This window comes from Phodopus roborovskii, unplaced genomic scaffold (assembly GCF_943737965.1).
Source record: "Phodopus roborovskii unplaced genomic scaffold, PHOROB, whole genome shotgun sequence".
Lineage (NCBI taxonomy): Eukaryota > Metazoa > Chordata > Mammalia > Rodentia > Cricetidae > Phodopus > Phodopus roborovskii.
The window spans coordinates 32,495,477-32,515,581 of record NW_026125295.1 but is presented as its reverse complement, the minus strand read 5'-3'; the positions used below and the strand labels follow the sequence as shown (position 1 = coordinate 32,515,581).

The 20,105-nt window shown below is 40.2% G+C and overlaps 1 protein-coding gene across 1 annotated transcript in view; it reads right to left on the bottom strand.

Moving 5' to 3' along the window:
* Cep162 (centrosomal protein 162) overlaps positions 1-20,105 on the bottom strand; it is a 77,785-nt gene that overhangs the window by 44,632 nt on the left and 13,048 nt on the right. The window contains exons 5-11 of the mRNA XM_051207605.1: positions 19,763-19,830; positions 14,640-14,758; positions 13,210-13,240; positions 12,706-12,822; positions 7,036-7,227; positions 6,357-6,438; positions 1,975-2,257 (exon numbers count right to left, since the gene is read on the bottom strand). Of these exons, the coding sequence (XP_051063562.1) occupies positions 1,975-2,257; positions 6,357-6,438; positions 7,036-7,227; positions 12,706-12,822; positions 13,210-13,240; positions 14,640-14,758; positions 19,763-19,830 (892 nt within the window). The remainder of the gene's footprint in view (positions 1-1,974; positions 2,258-6,356; positions 6,439-7,035; positions 7,228-12,705; positions 12,823-13,209; positions 13,241-14,639; positions 14,759-19,762; positions 19,831-20,105) is intronic.

The window sequence follows — 20,105 nt, the reverse complement described above, 5'->3', positions numbered from 1 at the left end:
AGAACTGGGAAGGGACAAGTCCCCCAGAGCTCAGGTAAAGTGGGGGAGGACAGCGAATGGAGAGAGAAGTAGGAGAAAATGAGAGGGAGGAGAGGAAGGCATGTGCGACCAGGAGGATTGAGCCTGGTTAGGAATGGAAAATAGGAAAGAGAGAGAGAGAGAGAGAGAGAGAGAGAGAGAGAGAGAGAGAGAGAGAGAGAGAGAGAGAGAGAGACAGAGACAGAGACAGAGAGAGACAGACAGAGACAGAGACAGAGAACATAAAAGAGGGAGCCAATATTGGTTTGAAGATAAAGTTGAACACAAAGAAAGGTCGAGGGAACTACAAGACTGCTCCCAACTAACAATCTCAGCTTCCGTGGAAAGGCTATCATAAATGCCCTTCCCGGAGAGTGAGATCAACAACTAACTTCTCCATGGAGCCCTCAACTAATGCCTGTTGAAAATAGGAGCAAACACCCATACATAAACACTGAGTCGAACTAGAACCCAGAAGCAGATGGAGAGGACAAGACCATGCGGTAGAAGTACATAGAGACAGCTTACCTGAACAAGGAGGAGCTAAGGGCCACTAGACTGATAGCTGGGAAGCCAACAGGGGACTGACTCGGACCCCCCTGAATATGGGTCTCAGCCAGAAGGTCTGAGCAGTCTAAGAGACCTCAGACAGTGGAGCCAGGATGTATCCCTGGTGCACAAAAGGACTTTGCAAACATATCCCCCCATGGAGGGATAACTGCCTCATTCTAGAGATAGGAGAGAAGCCCTAGTCCCTACTTCACAGGACCTGTCACATCTACATGACCCCAACTGGATGGCATTCCCCTACATATGGTATTCTGGTGGGGGGTTGGGAGGGGAGGGTGTTTAGAGTGCATGGGAGAGGGTAGAGAGGGCAAAAGGGAGGGAAGGAGGGAGGGAGGACTGGAGGGGAGGGAGGGAGGGAGAGGGAACTGGGATCGACATGTAAAATAATAAATTAAAAAAAAAAAAAAAAAAAAACGCTTTGACTCCAAAATTTAAGTTGAAGAACAAGTTACTGGGGAAAAGTATTTCTATTTTTGTTTCCACAGAAAATGAAAAGATGTGGATTCCTTCCAGACTAATGTGGTTTGATCACACCAGACCGCCTGAAACAGAGTACAAGCTGATCCTACATTCCAAACAGCTGGACAAAACAGCCCTACAGACTACAGCTAGGATATCTGAATCTTCTTCGAATCCCCCAAGACAGCGCCCCTTACCAGCAGGAAGTAGTTTGGAAAGAACGACGCCCAAATTCCCAAATATTGTGTATAAATGTTTGTTTTCATTTAATTGGACTTTGTTATATAAAATTAAATAAAAAAATAAATAAAAAAAGAAAAAAAAAAAGAAAAAAACAAAGTAATAAAAAAGCCACGTGAAGATGGTACAAAAAAAAAAAAAAACAATAAATACAGCACACTGCCTCACTCCATATAAATGAGACGCTTTATAGCAAATACAAAATTAGAAAGTAAAAATAGAATACTGGAACCATGGGAACCATAAAGCAGAAAGACAAAAGCAGAGAAAGAAGGAACAATGAAGAATGCACTTTGCCACAGTTGCTAATCACAGTCCTATAAAATGCCAACTCCCCTATGGTGTAGACATGAGGAAGATGAGCCATGAGCAATGAAGTAATGAGGCCATTTTCTAAACTAGTTACTAAAAGGAAAGAGAAAGGACAGGTAAGAGGAAATGGATATTCTGCTATACTCATAGATCAGTGCCTAGCCCAACTGTCATCAGAGAGGTGTCATCCAGAGACCCACAGACAAACACTGGAGTGAGCCAAGGGAACCGTACAGAGGGCAGAAGGAGAGAGGGTTGCAGGGGCCAGAGGGGTTGAGGACTATGGTGTACTTTCAACCTGGGAGACTGGAAGTTTTGGCAGGAAGCGTCACCCACAGGTGATGTCATCAGCCCCCTAGCTCAAGCACATCTTACCTGGTTAGTTTTGTCACCCTGAGGTTTTAGTGAAGGGTTAACAGTTGTTTTCTTCTTCAAAATCTCAAGGTACATTTTGTCCAAGCGCTCTTCCACAGCAGCTGCTGCGGGACAGCCGCCGCCCATGCTCTCATCCGCTGTCTTGTGTAAAGTCATGCTCTCATGGTGTTTGTGGGGAAACTGGCTCACGTGAGTGGGGTCTTGAGACATAGTGTTGGTGTTCATCTTAAGGAGGAAAGAGCTCACAGGTTCCCCTTCTTTACTGTCAGCTGCTTCCTTAAGGCTAGAGAACAAAGTAGAGCACAGTATGTAGCATAATTGCTCACGTTCCTCAGTTATCCACCCACATTTGCAGACATATGAGCCGTAACTATTCAAATGATGTTACAGTGTTAAATATGGCATACACCACCACTACAGCACACTACACTATCAGTTAGCCTAGGACACTCACAGGTTATCCTGTAACTGTTTATACTTTTTTTTTCTGTTCTTTTGAGGCAGGGTCTCAAGCAGCCCAGGCTGCCTGCTAGCTTACATTCTAGTAGAAAATGATCGATCATCCTGCCTCAACCTCCGAGTGCTGAGATTATAAGCACATGCCATTATGCCTGACTAATTACAGATAATTTTAATGCAACACAATAATTTTTACCCCAATATCTTATTAAATAAACATGCATTTGTTTTTATTGTTTTTTCAAGACAGGGTTTCTCTGTGTAACAGCCCTGGCTGCCCCAGAACTTGCTTTGTAGGCCAGGCTGTCCTCAAACTCAGAGATCCACTTGCTGCTGCCTCCTTAGTGCTGAGATTACAGGCGTGCATTAACATGCCTGGCTACATTTATTTATTTATTTATTAGGGAAATGTATCTCCAGGGAAAGTCTTATATTTGGCTAAATATCAGTAAATCTGAGGGCTTTAAAAATATGAATATTTTATGATCTGTGATTGAAGAATAGTTTAAGAGACTACTATTTTTATACTATGCCAGGAAACTGATAGCAGAGGCTACCCAGAGGTGGGCGTTTTTAGTGCAAAACATTTGCTAATCTGCCACTTCCAAATTCATATGAGCTGGATCACATGCCACATCTGGAACAGTAAGAGGAATAAGTGGCTGGAGAGGACATAAGACACTAAGTGCTGGCTACTACTGGCTGCTTTCAGCAAGATATTACAAGAAGCCAGATGAACTCAGGACAGAATGGCTCTTCTAGGGAATTGACAAGGAATACTTAGAAACTGAAGACCCATTGGGTTTACTCTTCACATCTAGACATCAGCAATAGGGCTCACTCTGGAAAGATGACATGAGAAATAGAACTTCATTACATTTCTTAATTGAAAGGCTGCTAAATGTTTCTCACAAGGGCCACAGATCCTGTGTGTTCGTCACATGGGGTTACTGTTCCCGGAGTGTCAAGAACCAAATACCTCAAGTATTTGAGGTTTAAAATTTTATCTAGCAAAGAACTTGGAATCTAGTTGCTAGTACATGGAGCTGACTGGATCCAAACAGACTAGAAGGCCACAATCCTGTTCAAAAGCAAAGTAAATCAAAGCAGAACAACTCTCCAGAGCCAGAAAATGGGGTGTCATAAAACTACCTGCTGAGAAAAAAGCGTGTCACCCAACATGGCATGCCCTCCTCACAAAACCCAATATTGATAACCTTAGATAAATCCTTCAAAGAACAGGAGCAGCAGCTATCCAGGGCAGTATATTTATAAGTAGTTCTAGAAAAGTAGATCGGCCTAGTCTGGGCAGTCCCATTATTTAAGGTTTCTACATGGTCCTTCTGGTCTTTTCTAAGTGGCAACACTGACTACTCTATTTCCCTCAGACTTTCCATTTATGAACAAAGTGGCTTCCATTAGTGTGTGTTGGGTGGGGGTAAGGAAGCACACTGCCTGTCTCTTCATTCATTTACTGGTAGAGAATCACACCCAAACTGGAACGGGCCGTGCTTCACTTGGATATTATGGCCCTTCAGGTGGTGAGAGCTCTGAGCAGGGCTTTGTATAAAGAAAAATGACAGCCATCAGCAATCTGGTTATTAGGAAGGGTACTAATTAGATACTACCAAACTAATACGCTTTTCTTTCTGGGCATGCAAGCAAATCACACTTTCCACCTCCCTTCAGCTGGGTTCCTGAGAGTGCTAGTTCTGACTGACAGAATGCAAGCTGAAGTGACAGGTCACTGCTTTGCAGGCTGGATAACACTATAGCCTTAAAGCGACAGCTGATGACAGAAACTGGACACTGAATGCCTACATAGGGCAGAGCCCGCGCCAGCCCCACTGACCCATGTGTGAGTGAGAAATAGCTGTCTGATGGCCCACTACTAGAACTTCAAGGACTGTGTTAAAGCAGTTTAAGTTGCTAAAGGTTTAAATGTGCTAATGGTGGCACTATTGACGTTTCTGAAATTATTGTTCCTTGGATTATGTAATTATATTTGTCTTCAGGGTATTTTTATGTTTATTATTTTTTTGTGGTACACTTTTTGACATAAAATTTACAATTTTAACCATTGTAAGTGTACATTTCAGTGATAAAATCTGTTTATAACGTTGAACACACTTTACTGCATCTATCCCCATACTCTTGATTTTTGTGAAGGTGAAACTCTACAAGCATCAAGGAACACCCTCCCCAACAACCCCCACCAAGCTGCATACCACTGCATTCCACTGCAGCTCCTGCCTTTCTTCTTTTTCTTCTATGATATTCTACTATTTCATGTAGTTCAAACACACAGGAGCATTTGGTGTTTATCTTTTCATAGTTGACTTACTTCCTTTAGCACATCTGTGTGCTGGATAGTTTCATGTCAACCCAACACAAGCTCCCTCATCTGAGAGGAGAGAGCCTCAAATGAGAAAATGTCTCCATAAGATGGGGCTGCAGGTAAAGTCTGTAGGGTATTTTCTTAATTAATGTTTGAGGGAGGGCCCACTGTGGGTGGGGCATGTCTGGGCTGGTGGATCTATTAAAAAAGCAGGCTGAGCAAGCCATGTAAGTAGTAGCCCTTCATGGCCTCAGCATTAGCTCATGCCTCTAAGTTCCTGTCCTGCTTGAGTTCCTGTCCCGACTTCCTTCCATAATGAGCAATGAAGTGTAAGCCAAATAAACATTTTCCTTCCCAAGTTGCTTTTAGTCATGATGTTTCATCACAGCAATAGTAACCCTAAGACAATCCCTAAAGTTCCATTATAGTGGCTAGTGGCTACCAGAAAACCATTGGTGGTGTTGAGGATGGAGGGGCTAGAACCCGTGTGCACTACTGGTGGGGATGTCAAACAATACTGCTCCTGTTAAAAAGAGTTTCAGTTCACCACAAAGAGTAAAAACAGATTTCTGTGTGATCCAGCAATTCTTTTTATGGGTATATACCTTGAATAACCAAAAACAGGGCCTACTCTACAAGAGCTGTTTGTTCTCAGCTTTTAAACAGATATATATCTGGAAACACAAATGGGACGGTGGTGATTTCAGGAAAATATTTCATGGAATCCCAGACTGGACAATGCAAGGTGGCGAAACACATGAGCTGACTGTGTTCTATGATTATAAACAAATGACCCGGGATCTCAATCTTCCTGTCTTGGAACTAAGGACTACATTCAGAGCTACTGAATTAATTAATTAATCAATCAGGGCTGAATTAACGCACATAAAGAATACGCAACTCCTGTCTGCTACTATCATGTAAAGTATGTTAAGCATCAGCAGCATCTGGCTCTAGTTAAGATTCGGTAAATTCAGTCACCTTTGGGGGAGGAGTCTGAAGATGGCTGCTTACATGTTATACATGAGGCAGAGGATGTGATACTGTAAATGTGACAGGTTACTGTGATTATTATCCCATGCTGATGAATGACGGAATCCTGCACACACTGCCACTCAACACTGGAGCTGGAGGATCTCACAAAGCCATGACCTCAGAGCTCACCCTGTGAGATATTGGTCAGCTGGTGACTAAGTCAGAACTAACTCAGTCATAAAATAGAAAACCTATGATTCATATAAAACTACAATTAATTTTCCTCTGATGGTGAATCAACCATCCATGTACCACCGAAGAATGAATCATATTTCCAGTGAAAGCATTAGGACTAATTAATGGCACCAACTTTCTTAGCAGCTCTTTTGCTTTAGTACTAGGGAAATTTTGATGGACAGAGGATAAATATAAAAAAAGAGCAGAGGCTCACCGGTAGACACATGCTAGCCTGTATTTTTCATTAATCATTTACTAGGAATGGTTCCACAGAACAGATGGTTGTAATTGCCGTGACAAAACAAGAATTGAAACAGTAAGCACGACCCAACTAAGCAACCATCCTGGTCAGGGCATTGCCCAAACCTCATACCTGATGGGCGGCAAGTCAAAGCCACTGACCCCGTAGGAGTCTATCCTGATGGGTTTCATCAGCTCCTCTACTGTGGGCAGATCTAAAATGAAAGAAAAGTTCAATTAGAAACCAAAATATTATCTAAATTGCTTAAATTACATATGGAGGACCACAAAAATCAACAGTTTCTCTACTTCGTATAGTTAACAAAATGGCAGGCACAATAAATGAAGTTTGTATCACAAAATTGTACCAGGAACCCTTTCTTTGAACTTATAAAATACAACTCCATTATCTATACTTAGAACTCACATACACACACATACACACACACACACACACACACACAAACACACACACTTGCTATGTGAGTTTTTTTTTTAAATCTCAAAATACTAGTTTCTATTAAAAAACATTAATACACATATACATGTATGCCAGATTTGTTGCTCAGTTTGGTTAAGGCACATTAGAAGGTGAACTAACTGTATTCTGAGTTTAGCTCTAACTTTGGAGTTAGTCCAGGTGGGGTTGTATTTGATCATGCCCTTTATAGTCAACCACTGAGAAGTCATCACCACAGCAAATGTATACAATATATACTTCAGTCAACACTATTTAAGGGGGTAAATAGCAGAGACATTCTGTCGATTCATTATCCACCCATCATCATTCTCCTAAAGCTGTCAGCCTTTACCAGATTCTGTGGTAGAGACGTTCTTTGAAGACTCTTCATTTTCTTGAAGATGATCTTTTACTGAGCTCTTGATATTTTCCACAGTGCTAGCCCTGACTCTTGGTTCATCTGTATCTCCCAGAGAATGAGCTATGTGACAGTAAGCCCGATGTAGGGCTTCTGTGTCACCACTGCTCTGTCCATAAGAAACACCTGTTGAAATAAATGTAATTCCTAGGTATCACAAGGTGATAGGCATGGGAGGAAGACGAAACATTGAAGTCATTCCTTAGTCTCTTAGGAAAGATGAACAAAGCTGCAGGACCATGGCAATATTATAAAAGCAGAGTCTAGCAGAAACCTAACTAGGCTATCGGTATGAAGTCATGGCAAGTCAAGGCAGTCCTGAGGCGGTAATTGTCAACTCATGGTTCTTAACCAGCCTCTCTGTGCCAGGTAAAACTGTTCTCACACTTCCTAAATGGACACAAGGATGCGGTCCTTGCCTTACCATGCCCATTCCCACTCTGCTATGTGGTAATGTCAGTCTGTAATGGTTCTACTACAAGCATTCTCTTCCAACTCTGCAAAGTACCCAGTTCCATCATCCTATTGAGGCTGCTGTGATTCAAAACCAAGCCCAGTCGTGTGTCCTTTTCTGAGCTCCCGAGACATCTGGTATTATCCTCTACCTGGTCATTGTTTCTTTTTTTCATACCTTTTCTTCTACTTGTAATCCCCACCACTCCAATCAGTGCTTTTCCACTTCTTATTACCAATGCCCATCAAGTGGTCTACCTCCAGTCCTCTTTTAAAACCCTCTGAATACTTTTTTTTGGTGGCTCATGCCTTTAATTCCAGCACTCGGGCAGAGGCAGGAGGATCTCTATGATTTCAAGGCCTGCCTGATCTACAGAGCTCCAAAGCTACAGAGAAACCCTGTCTCAAACAACTAGAACCAAATAATAATAATGAATAAAAAAAGTCAATTCTTCTTCCTCCTTCTCCGTTATTGTAAATTATTATTATTATTATTTATTTATTATTATCATTGGATGTTTATGGTGTGTATACACAAATACAAATTACACAGTGGAGTTAAAGGACAGCCGTGGAGTTTGTTCTGTCCACCTATGTTGGTTCTAGAGATTGAGGCACCGGCTTGCATGGCAGGTATATTTGCCCACTGGGTCTCATGTACTCTAGGCTGGCCTTGAGCTTACTAATCAGCTGAAGATGACTTTGAACTTCTGATCAAGTGTTAGAATTAAAGGCATGCACCACCACACTTGTCTTACAAAGCACTGGAGACTGAACCCAGGGCCTTCTGAATATCAAAAGAGCTAATTTTATCCAGCCCCTTAAACTTACCTATATGCCTGCTTCAGTATTAACAAATCTACATTTCTGTCATCACTTTTTTGAACACCAAACTCTCTAAAAGACATCTGCATTGTCTTGTAAAGTCAATCAGACAATACACTTCCAACTACGTTCCTTATATTCCTCACCAAAATGTGTTTTGCTCCCAGTATTTCCTATTCTTAGCTAACAGTACCATTAATTATTTACTCAGTTACTCAGAACAGAAAGCTTGATGTCACCTCTTATTCTTCCCGTCCTAGTACTCTTCTTCTCGACAGCTGACAAATTTTGGGAAAAAACTATTGAGAATAATGACCAAATACTTCTATGAACCTTTTCTTACTATTTTACAGTTTTAACTGTGGATTTTCAAAATTAAAGAATAAGCCACAGAATGGGAAAAATACAGAGTGGCCAGTCTCCTCTTTTGTCATTTATGATTAATGCTTAACAATAAAATAGTTCATAAGCACACACACCAAGATTAGACTGGTGTTGTTGGCACATCCCTAAAATCCCAGTACTTGGGAGGCAGAGGCAGGTGGATCTCTGTGAATTCTAGGTCAGCCTCATCTACATAGTGAGTTCCAGGACATCCAGAGGTACACACAGAGAAACCTTGTCTCAAAACAAAACAACCCAAAACCAACCTCCGCCCCGCCAATGGTTTATATAACTTCATGTTCTAAACATAACAGAAACTATACAGAACACAGCTTGTAAGGGATTTTTTTCCCCCCACACTTAATGTTGTTGTAGGATATTCTGACTGCATGTTCACACTGCCAATAAAGTTTACCTTGAATCAAATGGTGGTGCTAGCTACTAGTTGATTAAAATTAGCCATGGAGGTTTTGGAGAAGCCAGGACATACAGAGAGACACAAGAAGTCGTAGGGATGGGCTTAGAAAGATTCTCTGGTTGGTTATTGGATTAAGGGGGTGTGGGAGAAGGAGGGAGGGTAAAAGAGAGAGAGAGAGAGAGAGAGAGAAGAGAGAGAGAAGAGAGAGAGTCACTGCTTCTCTGATCAATCAGGTTTTTACCTTGATATGTGACTCCCAGGCTTTTACTGATTTAAAAAAATAATTAGATAAATGCTTCAAAATGCAGGAGGAAATGAGTGTCATGATGGTACCCTGTAGTGATGCCCACAGTGAGGCTTCTTTCTAATGTTCCAGGTCACCAAGACTATTTGCAACACATACAGTATATAATAAATATCTCAAAGAGAAAAAGCCTACAAATGAAGGATTCTACTAGAGCAGAGTTTCCAACAGGTAAAGAACAGGGTTCCTTGAAGATGATCGGAGGGAAAGGCCTGTTCTGCTGTCTTTTTTATGTAGCAGTGAACCTGCCCCCCCCCCCAGTCACACCCACACCACAGGGGAACAACTCAGGAAATACATTTTATGAAAAAAATAAAGGGTATAAAGCACTATCATTTTCTATAAATATGAGGTCACTGGTGAGCTGCTACATACACTATAGAATGACCTGAATGCTGAGTGGATGGCCCAGCAGCTCTCAACACACATGCCCAATTTAATAGGTGTAATGTGTCAGAACCGGAGCGGTGGTTCTCATCCTCTGCATAAAGACCCCTCTGGGGTCACGACTGGTCACAGGGCCATATGTGGAATATCCTGCATATTTACATTATAATTAATAACAGTAGCAAAAACAGCTATGAAGTGGCAACAACATAATTTTATGGCTGGGGGGGGGGTACACCACAACAGAGGAACTGTATCAAAGGGTCACAGCATTAGGAAGGTTGAGAACCACTGTCTTAGATCAACAAATAACTAAATGTGTAGAAAGTGAAATGAATAAACATTAGGAACTAGAGATAAGTAAGTCTGCTTAGAACCAGAACAGGGAAAGGTCCTTTGTCAATTCAAAGCACATTAAAAATCATCCCACAATCATGCAAATGACCTTTCTTCATGAACGTTATGTAAGTAAGAAGGCTCACTTCTCTGCTTTACACTGAAAAGGCGAGGATTCCACGTAGTCATTTTATACAAGTCCAAAGCTTCCTATACTTTCAACTATAGAAAAGACATCAACTGTCCCTTGCAGAGAAAAGGCCTAGCCTCAAAGGGTAACTATTCCAGCTACGAATCCATGACACAAAAATGTGACACCTGTCTGGAAGACAAGTGAAAATGAATGAAAACAATCCAGCCTTGCATTAGGAAAACCTCACTTTTATATTTACTAACACATAGCCTACCACAAAGGACTTCATGATGCTGACAAAAGATCCCTTTGGATTGTTTTTAATTTAAAAGTAATTTATGTATTATTGTGTGTGTATAAAATGTGTCAGGTGTATGCCACAGCTTGTATATAGAGGTTGAAGACAACTTTGTGGAATTGGTTATCTCCCTCCACATTTACATGGATTCTGAGGATCGAACTCAGGTTTCAGGCTTGCACAGCAAGAACTTTTACCTCTGGGCCATCTCACTGAGCCATGATCACTGATTCTTAACAGTGTACTATGCTGCATCCTCATTGGCTGACCCTTGCAAGGCCTCATTTTAAAGAGGAGGAAATAGGATAAAGTCACTAGTTGTCACAGAGCTCATAAGCAGCAGAGCTGGGAACAGGACACAAGTCTATGCAACAAAGTCACATTGCACTGCTGGTAACCGACTAAAAGAATCACTGCAGATTCAAAACTATTTAAACAGAACAACAAATATATTATTACTTTCAGTAATGTACTTTTGGTTTCTGAGTCTTTCTTTATAGCCCATGGCAGTGGTTTTCCTATTGTCTTATAACATCAGTGCTCCAGAGAAAATCACAAATCCCACAGATGTTTGGCTGAAATCCTACTTTGAAATTTAAAATTGTAATAAAGGCCCATTTGCACAATTAAGTGTGCCACTTCCATAATTCTGCAGTACTCTGCAGAAATCATGCAATAACTTCTGCTTTTTTCACTTGCTCCATGCACAACTTAACACTCAGCTGATGATTCCCCCCACCTAACACAAAGCTACAGTATACTGGACCAGAAAAGCTGTAGTTCTACCCTCATCTTTTAAAAGTGCGCATGACTGCTCACCAAAAAACGTTAAGGAGACAGACTGTGCTAGCTTGGAGGTAACATGGTTACATAAGGCAATAGTAGTAAGACCAAGAGACGTGCTCTGTAAACATGTCATCGTAGGAGATACTCGCCGTGTGTATCAAAACTATGTCTTGATGAAATGTCTATCTTTTAAGTATTTTTTTTAATCTGTTGTTTTGAGAGCTGGTCTTTTTAAAATTAAAAACATTATTTATTTGTGTGTATGTGTACATGCCATGGTGCATGTGAGATCAGAGGACAACCTGCTCATGTCGTTCCCCCACCCCTTTTTCTATCATGTGGGTTCTGTGGATTGAACTTAGGTAGTTAGGCTTGGCAGCAAATACCCTTACTTGTCAACTCTAAGACTGGGTCTTGTTATATAGCCCAGGTTGACCTTAAATTTGCCATCCTCCTGTCTGGCCTACCTACTGAATGCTGGGATTACAAGCATGTAGCAGCACACTCAGAGATTTTTGTATTTTCCATTTGAAGAGGAAAACTATATGAAATAAGTCTAGACAAGAAATAACCCTTGGAAGATGTTGACCAGGTCTTTTTTTGAACTAGATGGTGATTATGTGGGGGTGTTGTTTAAAAATTCATCAAGCCAGGGGCCAATGAGATGGCTCAGTGGGTGAAAGCTATGCTATACAAGCCTTAATGTCTGAGTTTGATCCTCAGAACCTACAGTGTAAAGAGAACTGACTCCTGAAAGTTGAACTATGACAACATGCGCCATGCCATTCATGCTCCCAAAGCAAGCCAGTTAAAGAGTTCCCATTTGCAGCTACCCATGTGGGGAATCAATATATTATATTTTACATCAAAACAAAATATGCTGCCTGGCAATACCCTAATTTCATGGAAGATCCAACTGGCAGTGATGGTTCCACTGCTTTACAGTTTGAAAGGACATTATCACAAAACTGTTACAAGCTAAGGAAAATAGTTCAGAATTAAGGGCGTAACCTAGCCTTTACCTAAGGAGGGTGCTACATAAAGCACAGTCAAGACCCACGTCCACTTCTCCTACACATGGTGATTTGAACAGAAAACCATGGATGGGCACAACTAGTAGTTAACCCTCACCTACAGTGCTCCTCTTGTATTGACAGCGTATTCAACCTATGAGATTGAATGTCTTGAATGGTTATTTCATAGACTTTTTCTCGAAATGAAGCCAGTTAGTCACAGAGCATTCTATAGTTAGAGAAGAGTCAAGTTTTCATATACGTTACCTGTCCCAGCTAGTTCACCATCAGTCACTTCTGGGCGGGCCTTTGCTTCAGGGGCTACTTTACTTTCATCAGCAAGGTCGACATCCTCAACAGAGTCTAAAGAATCGAGCAGCACAACTGCAGGGACATAAACAGATCATAAGGGATGTAGGAAACGGTGTGACTTTTGGGCCAAGAAAATCAGGCACGTGCAATGCTAAAAAGCAAACATTTAATATGTGATATTAGTGCACAACATATGTGTGTTCCACATGCATGATCTTAGTAGTATGTACAAGGTAATAGGCAAATCTATAGGTGTATCTATATTTACATGTCAGGAAAATAGAAAAGGAAATATTTCAAATGCAACAGGATGGGTTCAAGATAGGCATAAAGGACAAATGATCAAGAGAGGTTATGAATTTTAATTCCTTACAGAGACATTCAAAATAAAGACATTTAATTCAAAATTACTTAGATGAGATTTCTGGATAGTCTAATTACTTGCCAATTAATAGTTACCATTAGCCAGCATGCCAGTTTTCTCTTCCTCCTAAGTTAAAAGAAGAAAATTACATATTTTGAAGGCAAAATTATAGGAAATAACCACAGTTCTGAGAAGCAGGAGCTATGAGAAGATAAGGAACCCTGTTTTCTAGATTCTTTCACCAACACTCGTCTGAGCTCAGCAGTAGAGAACTTCTACCTGTCTCTTCTAAACCTGGACAATTACCAAAACTATTTTAGGCCTTAAGAAGCTTTCCCTAAAGTACCCAGAGGCTACCAGTTCATCTACTGTGATAAAAAATTCTGCCTTTTGTTTTCTAAATATCAAAGTCAGAGGGCTATGTGACACAATTACATAGCCTACAATATAACATTATCAATTAATTGTTCAAAAATGAATTGCCACATATACATCCAATTCCCCATTTCCTCTACTGTTTGAAGGACACAACTTCAGACAGGCATGCTACCAAATGGTAAGAGAGATGCAGTTCTTCAATACTAAGGTTTTTAAGGAGCACTGTCTTTGATTCCCTTCTTGGCTAGGCAGAGTGCAGGGTCTCCTACAGTAACAACTTTAGTTTATTATTTTGATTTTTACTAAGCTCTTCTGGGAAAGTTGCACATTATTATGCAGAGTATACCTTCTTAATGAATGTTAATCTCATGCTCTTTATTAATTTTCATAAAGTATTGGGATCACCAAATTTCAAACATTAATTTCTAAAGATGTCATGGTCACATTAATTTTTCCATTAATTTAAAAATCAACTTGCTTCTTGCAGTCTGGGTGACATACATACATACATATTAGGAAATACATAAATTTAAAAAATCAAAGCATTATGTATAATCTCAAAGTATTTCTATTGAATCTATGGTTTTATATAAGCTTAAAACACCTTGTTCTGTTCAGATCAAGATCAAATAAATAGTAATGATCCAATTAGCAACAATTATATAGGTTAACTGATAAATTACAGTGTATAGGTAATGGTATTATTCAATGGTAGCCTTAGGCACACCTTGGGAAGAACTGAGGGATGACAGAATTACAAAGCAGCAGGGTAGATGTGAACAGAGCAGTGTGATTCCTTATTGTAAGCACGTGAGTTCCAGATACTAACACTGCCACTCTTAGCAATTCAGAGACCGGCTATTTACAGCCTCTACAAGGTCAAGTCTTACAATGATGTCAGTTCATAACCCAACTGAAAAGTAGCAACAACATTTAATTGTGTTCAATTGCTAAAGCTTACCTTAAGGAAATTATACAGCAAAGGCCATCCTATATAGAAGCATCAACTATTATGACTGTTTAATTTATACTAACACCCTGAGACTTTAAGTTAACAATGAACAAGGCCATGAAGAACTCTGTAGCTCAAGTCTTCACATGGCGAGTTAGCCAAGCTGATAGAAGCAGTCAAAACACTGATATATACCTGTGTGAGAACATGCACTTTTCCTGGCTCTGAATTTTCTTTGGGATGGGTCTCTTCATCTTTAGTAATCAAAGGTACATCAATATCCTCTGCATCTTCAAAATCATCACTGTATGTTTCTGAAGGAAATTTTTGTTAGAAACAGAAAGATCACACTGTCAAAGTTAAATATCAAGAAAGGATTACTGGCTTAGAAAGATGATGTCTCCAAACAACCTACTTAGGTATTAGCACAAAGGGACCTCCCAGGAGCTTGTCTTTTCCTTTCCCTTCCAAACCTCTCTCTTTCCCTTTCCTTCCCTTCCCTCCCCTTCGCTTCTTCCTTCTCCCTCCCCTCCTCTTCCTCCTTGAATAAGTTCAATTTAAAATGAAGACCATCTTGGGTTTATTTTCTTTTCTGTACTTTGACATGTCCCTTACATAAATACTGGCCCTATATAATTTCTGCTGTTCTTCCTTCCTGGACAGTTCTTGGTGGGAAGCTCCTGGATTAAATATATCTTAGTGTCTTTACAGTGGGAGAAAAAGGCATCTTCAAGTTAACAGATCTAATCAGTCTACTCATGGGGGGGGGGCAGCAGTTTTATGGCCAACATCTCTTTCATCAATTTTTAAGTTGTTTATTATTTTTAAATCAAGAGACTGATTGAGACGAGTGGGTTAAAGGAGAGGAACCCCTTTTCAGAATGCAAGGGTTACAGTGTGGGTATACAGAGATAAGTAGAAGCAGTCTTAAGACTGTGGCCTGGAATAGAAGGCTTGGATCTTTACCCACTACTTCAGCTTCAGAAGGATGGGTGGTTCATCACAAAACCCCTGGTCTTACAGCGCTTATCTCGAGGAACAATGAGATCTGAAAACTAAGCAGTATTTAAGGAGTACTTCATATATAACATGGTCAATCTAGCCCAAATGTGATGTGTAATAGCTCTGATTGGCAGCATTATAGATAGTTTTGCTTAATCTACATTAAAAGTTAATAAAGCCACATATCACTTTTTCTTCTTTTTTCTCTTTGCAGTGCAGAAATGAACTTGGACATGCCACGCAAGTACGCCCCTCCTTCTATGCAAATTACTAATGTGCATTATTCCAAACTACACTTTAATGTTTTCATTTAGTAACAGAACAAATTATAGGAAAATATTACCATTTAAGAAGAAATGAATAACCAGGCTCTTTCCTAGGAATCTGTCATGAATAGAGTTGGTGTGAAATAAGAAGAAAATGTCACTAGTAAGTGGCACAGGAATGAAAGGGAACAGTACAGGGAAGGAAAAAAACAACATGGCAGGGAGTTCAGAAATATCAGAGTGAATTAAGCTGACGTAAAAATGACGGCGCTGACCAAAGTGTGGTCATTCTAGGAGAACCACCTGGGTCAGTAGCCAGTTTCGCCAACCATGGCAACACTGAGACCGCTGACCTGCAGTATATTACACATTCAAAATATTCTCCATGCTTAACTTCAGAATTATAATTTTCAAAACAAGAATATGTCCTTAAAATCCAGATATCATAGACCACAGACAATTAAAGTCTAAATGCTGTTTGCCATCCTTTATGGGCAAATTTATCTGTAAACTGAGTATAATGCACTCTGAAAAACATCCTCTGTCATGCTAGAATTGAAGGAGGTGAATTTAAATTCCATTGTGAACAATTAGACCAAACTGGCAGTGGGATGTCAGAGAAGCTGTGGTCAGCAAAGGCATTTATGAAGTGCAGCTCACTGGTTAGCACGGCTCCATGAGGACACCCCCACCCACAAGAGGCAAAGACCTGGGGGCTTATCTCCAGAATGCCTTGCTTCTGTGGTGCCTTCTCCTGCTTGCTGCTATCATATTCTTACTGACATGGTGTGTTTACTATGTGAAAGAATCCCACTGTATCTAGTCTAGTGTGATCGTTTCATGGGAAAATTCCCACTCTTCACTGGGCAATTTACATGCAAATCATAATGAATGTGATTTTTACAGAGCAATAATGCTTAGAGATGTGAGATTTGCTGAGAATGGAAAATGAAAACAAGTAAGCTTCATGCATTATAGATCTATGAATTCTGCCTGTGGGAAAACAGGCTGATAACCCAGTACCCAAGGTTAGGTCTGAGTTCTATGGTCTTGTAGTTTATAGAAAAAGAAAAGAAAAATGGATGGTTAGCTAGATCACCTGAGTAAAGTTTTGTATTGTAGAAATAGGTTAGGAATCTGCTACACTGAAATCACACACAGAGGTACAAAGGAACTGGCGGAAATATATTTGCCTCACTTAAAACTTTGTTAATCAGCAACAATAAAAGTATCATTGTTTTGGAGTGAAGGTATTATAATGGGAAAATTAATACAAAGAAAAATGTTTAACTACATGTGGGTTTCTAAAAAATATGTAACTTGTGATCATAATATGATTTCTTCTTATGTAAAGATTTTAATTTTTTTGGAAAATATGTAACTTGCAGTTGTGAGGTGATCTCCTTCTTGCATAGAGACTTTTGTCTTAGATGGTATAAAAGAGTTAAGAAAAAGTGAAGATGAGAAAAGAGTTAAGTTTTCCTCCTCAGGTGAGTCTCCTCTGTGTTTACATAGCTGCTGACTCCACATCTTCTCTCCAGTTTCTCTGACCTGCTGGAGCTGGACTCCCACACAAAATATAGAAAGTACTTGTTTTTAGACACCAAAAAACTCACAGGGGAAAACATAATTCCAAAGAAATAGAAACAAATGAGCTATGAGCTCAATGATCACTGAAGGTAAATACACTTATGGAGTATGGGGGAAAGTGGGTCAGTTTCAATGAGTTGAGAAAATAGAGTTCTGAGAGGCCAAGACATGCAGAAGTTGTGGGACAGTAATGAGGCACAGGTGTATATATGCAGAAAGAGTTCCAGAATAAATCTGCATGGGTCCCTGGGGATGAGGGTCCTTCTGAGTTATTATTAAATATTAAACCCTTAATGTGAAGGTTGTGTTAAACTGGGTAACTAAGCCAGATGGTGGCTCACACCTTTAATTCCAGCACTCGGGAGGCAGAGGCAGGTGGCTCTCTGTGAGTTCAAGGCCAGCCTTGTCTACAGAGCTAGTTTCAGGACAGGCTCCAAAGCAATACAGAGAAATCCTGTCTCGAAAAACAAACAAACAACAAAAAGTAGAACTGGGTAACTATATCTTGGACAGTCCCCTCAGGTGACACAAGGCAGGGAGAATTTTCAACCCAACCTATGTGAGTGGTAGGCCCTCAGTGATCACTGTGGAATATTACAAGAACCCCCAGGAGGGAATGCCATAGGATAGCAGACAAAGAATACCCACAGTGGCTGTTCTAGACACCCCTAAGTGAAGTGGAAACTGCTTATACAGATCAAGTTGCAGGACTGACTGTCTACCAGAACAGACTGGACATTTTTAAAGGAAGAAAATGAAATCCAGATATCATAAAATCTATAATACCCAACAAAAGAAAGCAAATAATAGGATCCAGCATCTAGAGCAAGCAGCCAAAAAACATAAAATAGAACAAATCCTGTTATCTGTAGGGGCATTATAGAGATCTGCTCAAAATAAACATGGTAAGGACAGTGAAGAAACTTAAGCTCAAAGGAACTCTTAGGGAAGAAGAAAAAATGGAGGCAAATCATGTGACTGAAGACAGGACCAGTGAACGTGAATGCTCAGTAGCAAGAGCTGGAACCCTGAGTGAAAAGTCTTTAAAGGGCTCTCAGTGGCCTAAGGGATGGAGCCCCCGTGATGAGGAGTACAGGGCAGGGGCAACAAGTAGTAACAGCATTTGGATCAAGGGTGACTACATTATATGGTGACAACTACAAAATGACAGCAAAGATGCTCAACAATTTCAAACAAGATGAATACAAGAAGAGCAGCCTAGACAGCTGTAATCTAAATGTTAAATATACCAGCGAAGGGAAAATCTTGGAAACAAAACAGGCAGACAGTACAGCGTGCCTATGTATTGGTAGGTTCTACACCCATGGATTCAACCCACTGTGGATAAAAAATATCTGGAAACAAACCTTGTCTGCACTAGACACGTACCTTTTCCTCCTTGTCATCATTCTATAAACACTTATTTATGCTCCACTTATAGGTGTGAGTAACCCAGAAATGACAAGGTACACAGGGATGTGCACAGGTCATATGTAAATACTAGCCAACTGTAAAAGGAAACTGAGCATCTGGTACCTGCAGAAATAAACCAATAGCTCTGACGTTATTAAAATTCATATAAAGTAGAATGTTATTTGAATATTCTCTAATAAGTAAAAATATGTATGGTTTGTAGCAACTAAGACACAAACACAACAAAATGGTTTAACTAAAAAGTCAAAAGAGGGAATGGAATAGAGTTCAATGAGTAAACCAGGAGAACATAGAACAAAAATAATAAACAACAGACAGAAAATAAGCTGGATGTGAACCCAGGACTCGAGAGGCTGAGGCAGGAGGACTGATGTGAGTTCATGGCAGACTTGAGCTATGTCGCAGTATTACCATCTCAAAAAACTAAAACAGAAAACAGTTCACAACTGTTAGTTAGTAAAGGGGAGATGCGCATCACACCAGAGGCAGCCTTTCTGTTAGTCGGAAAAGCAAAGCCCAATCCAGCAAAGCAAACCATTTCAATATAAAAACAGATACACACACCTTTAATACCAGCACTTGGAGGACAAAAGCAGGAAGATCTCCAAGATCAAGGAAAGCCTGGTCCACATTGTGAGTTTAAGGATAGCCTGCTTTACAGAATAACTTCAAAGCTACCTACCTAGCAATGTAAAACAACACTATATCTTACACACACATACACATACACTCACACACACAAAGCTCAAAGAAGGGAAAAAGTACTGCTTGGGCCACACACTGCACACACTGGAGGTCTCTGTTCTGCCTTTGGATTCCCACCATCTTTACACAAAACTTCACCGCCAGCTTCGATATACGAGGCAGCAGTTCCTTCCTAATAATTTCTTAGTTACTGAGATAATATCACAGGCACTATACACTCTGCTGGCCGCAGCACTTTCCAAGACAACATGGTTTACCTTTTCAGGACTGTTCTTATCGATGTCTGTACTATACACTGTATTACCTTTTCAGTGACGTTACCTGGTAGTCCCTCGTGTTCTGACTCATTCTCATGTCCATCTTCAGCTGGTTCTGTGTTAGCCTGACAGCTGGGAAAACATTTAACATGCAACATCACAGGTTAATGTCTATCCATACAATATATGCTGCATTATTTGCTTCAAGTCTCCTAAAGTTATGTTGTCTCAAGTACCATCGATCCACCAAATTTTTTTATCAAATCTAAAAATTAGGGAGACAGAAGGAAAATGTTTTGTAAACAAAATATTCTTAAAGCCCAAAAGTAACCTGCAGCTGCACAAAATAAGTCAAAAGGAAATGCCATTTTTCTTAGCTACAAACACAATTTTATATGTGTGTACTT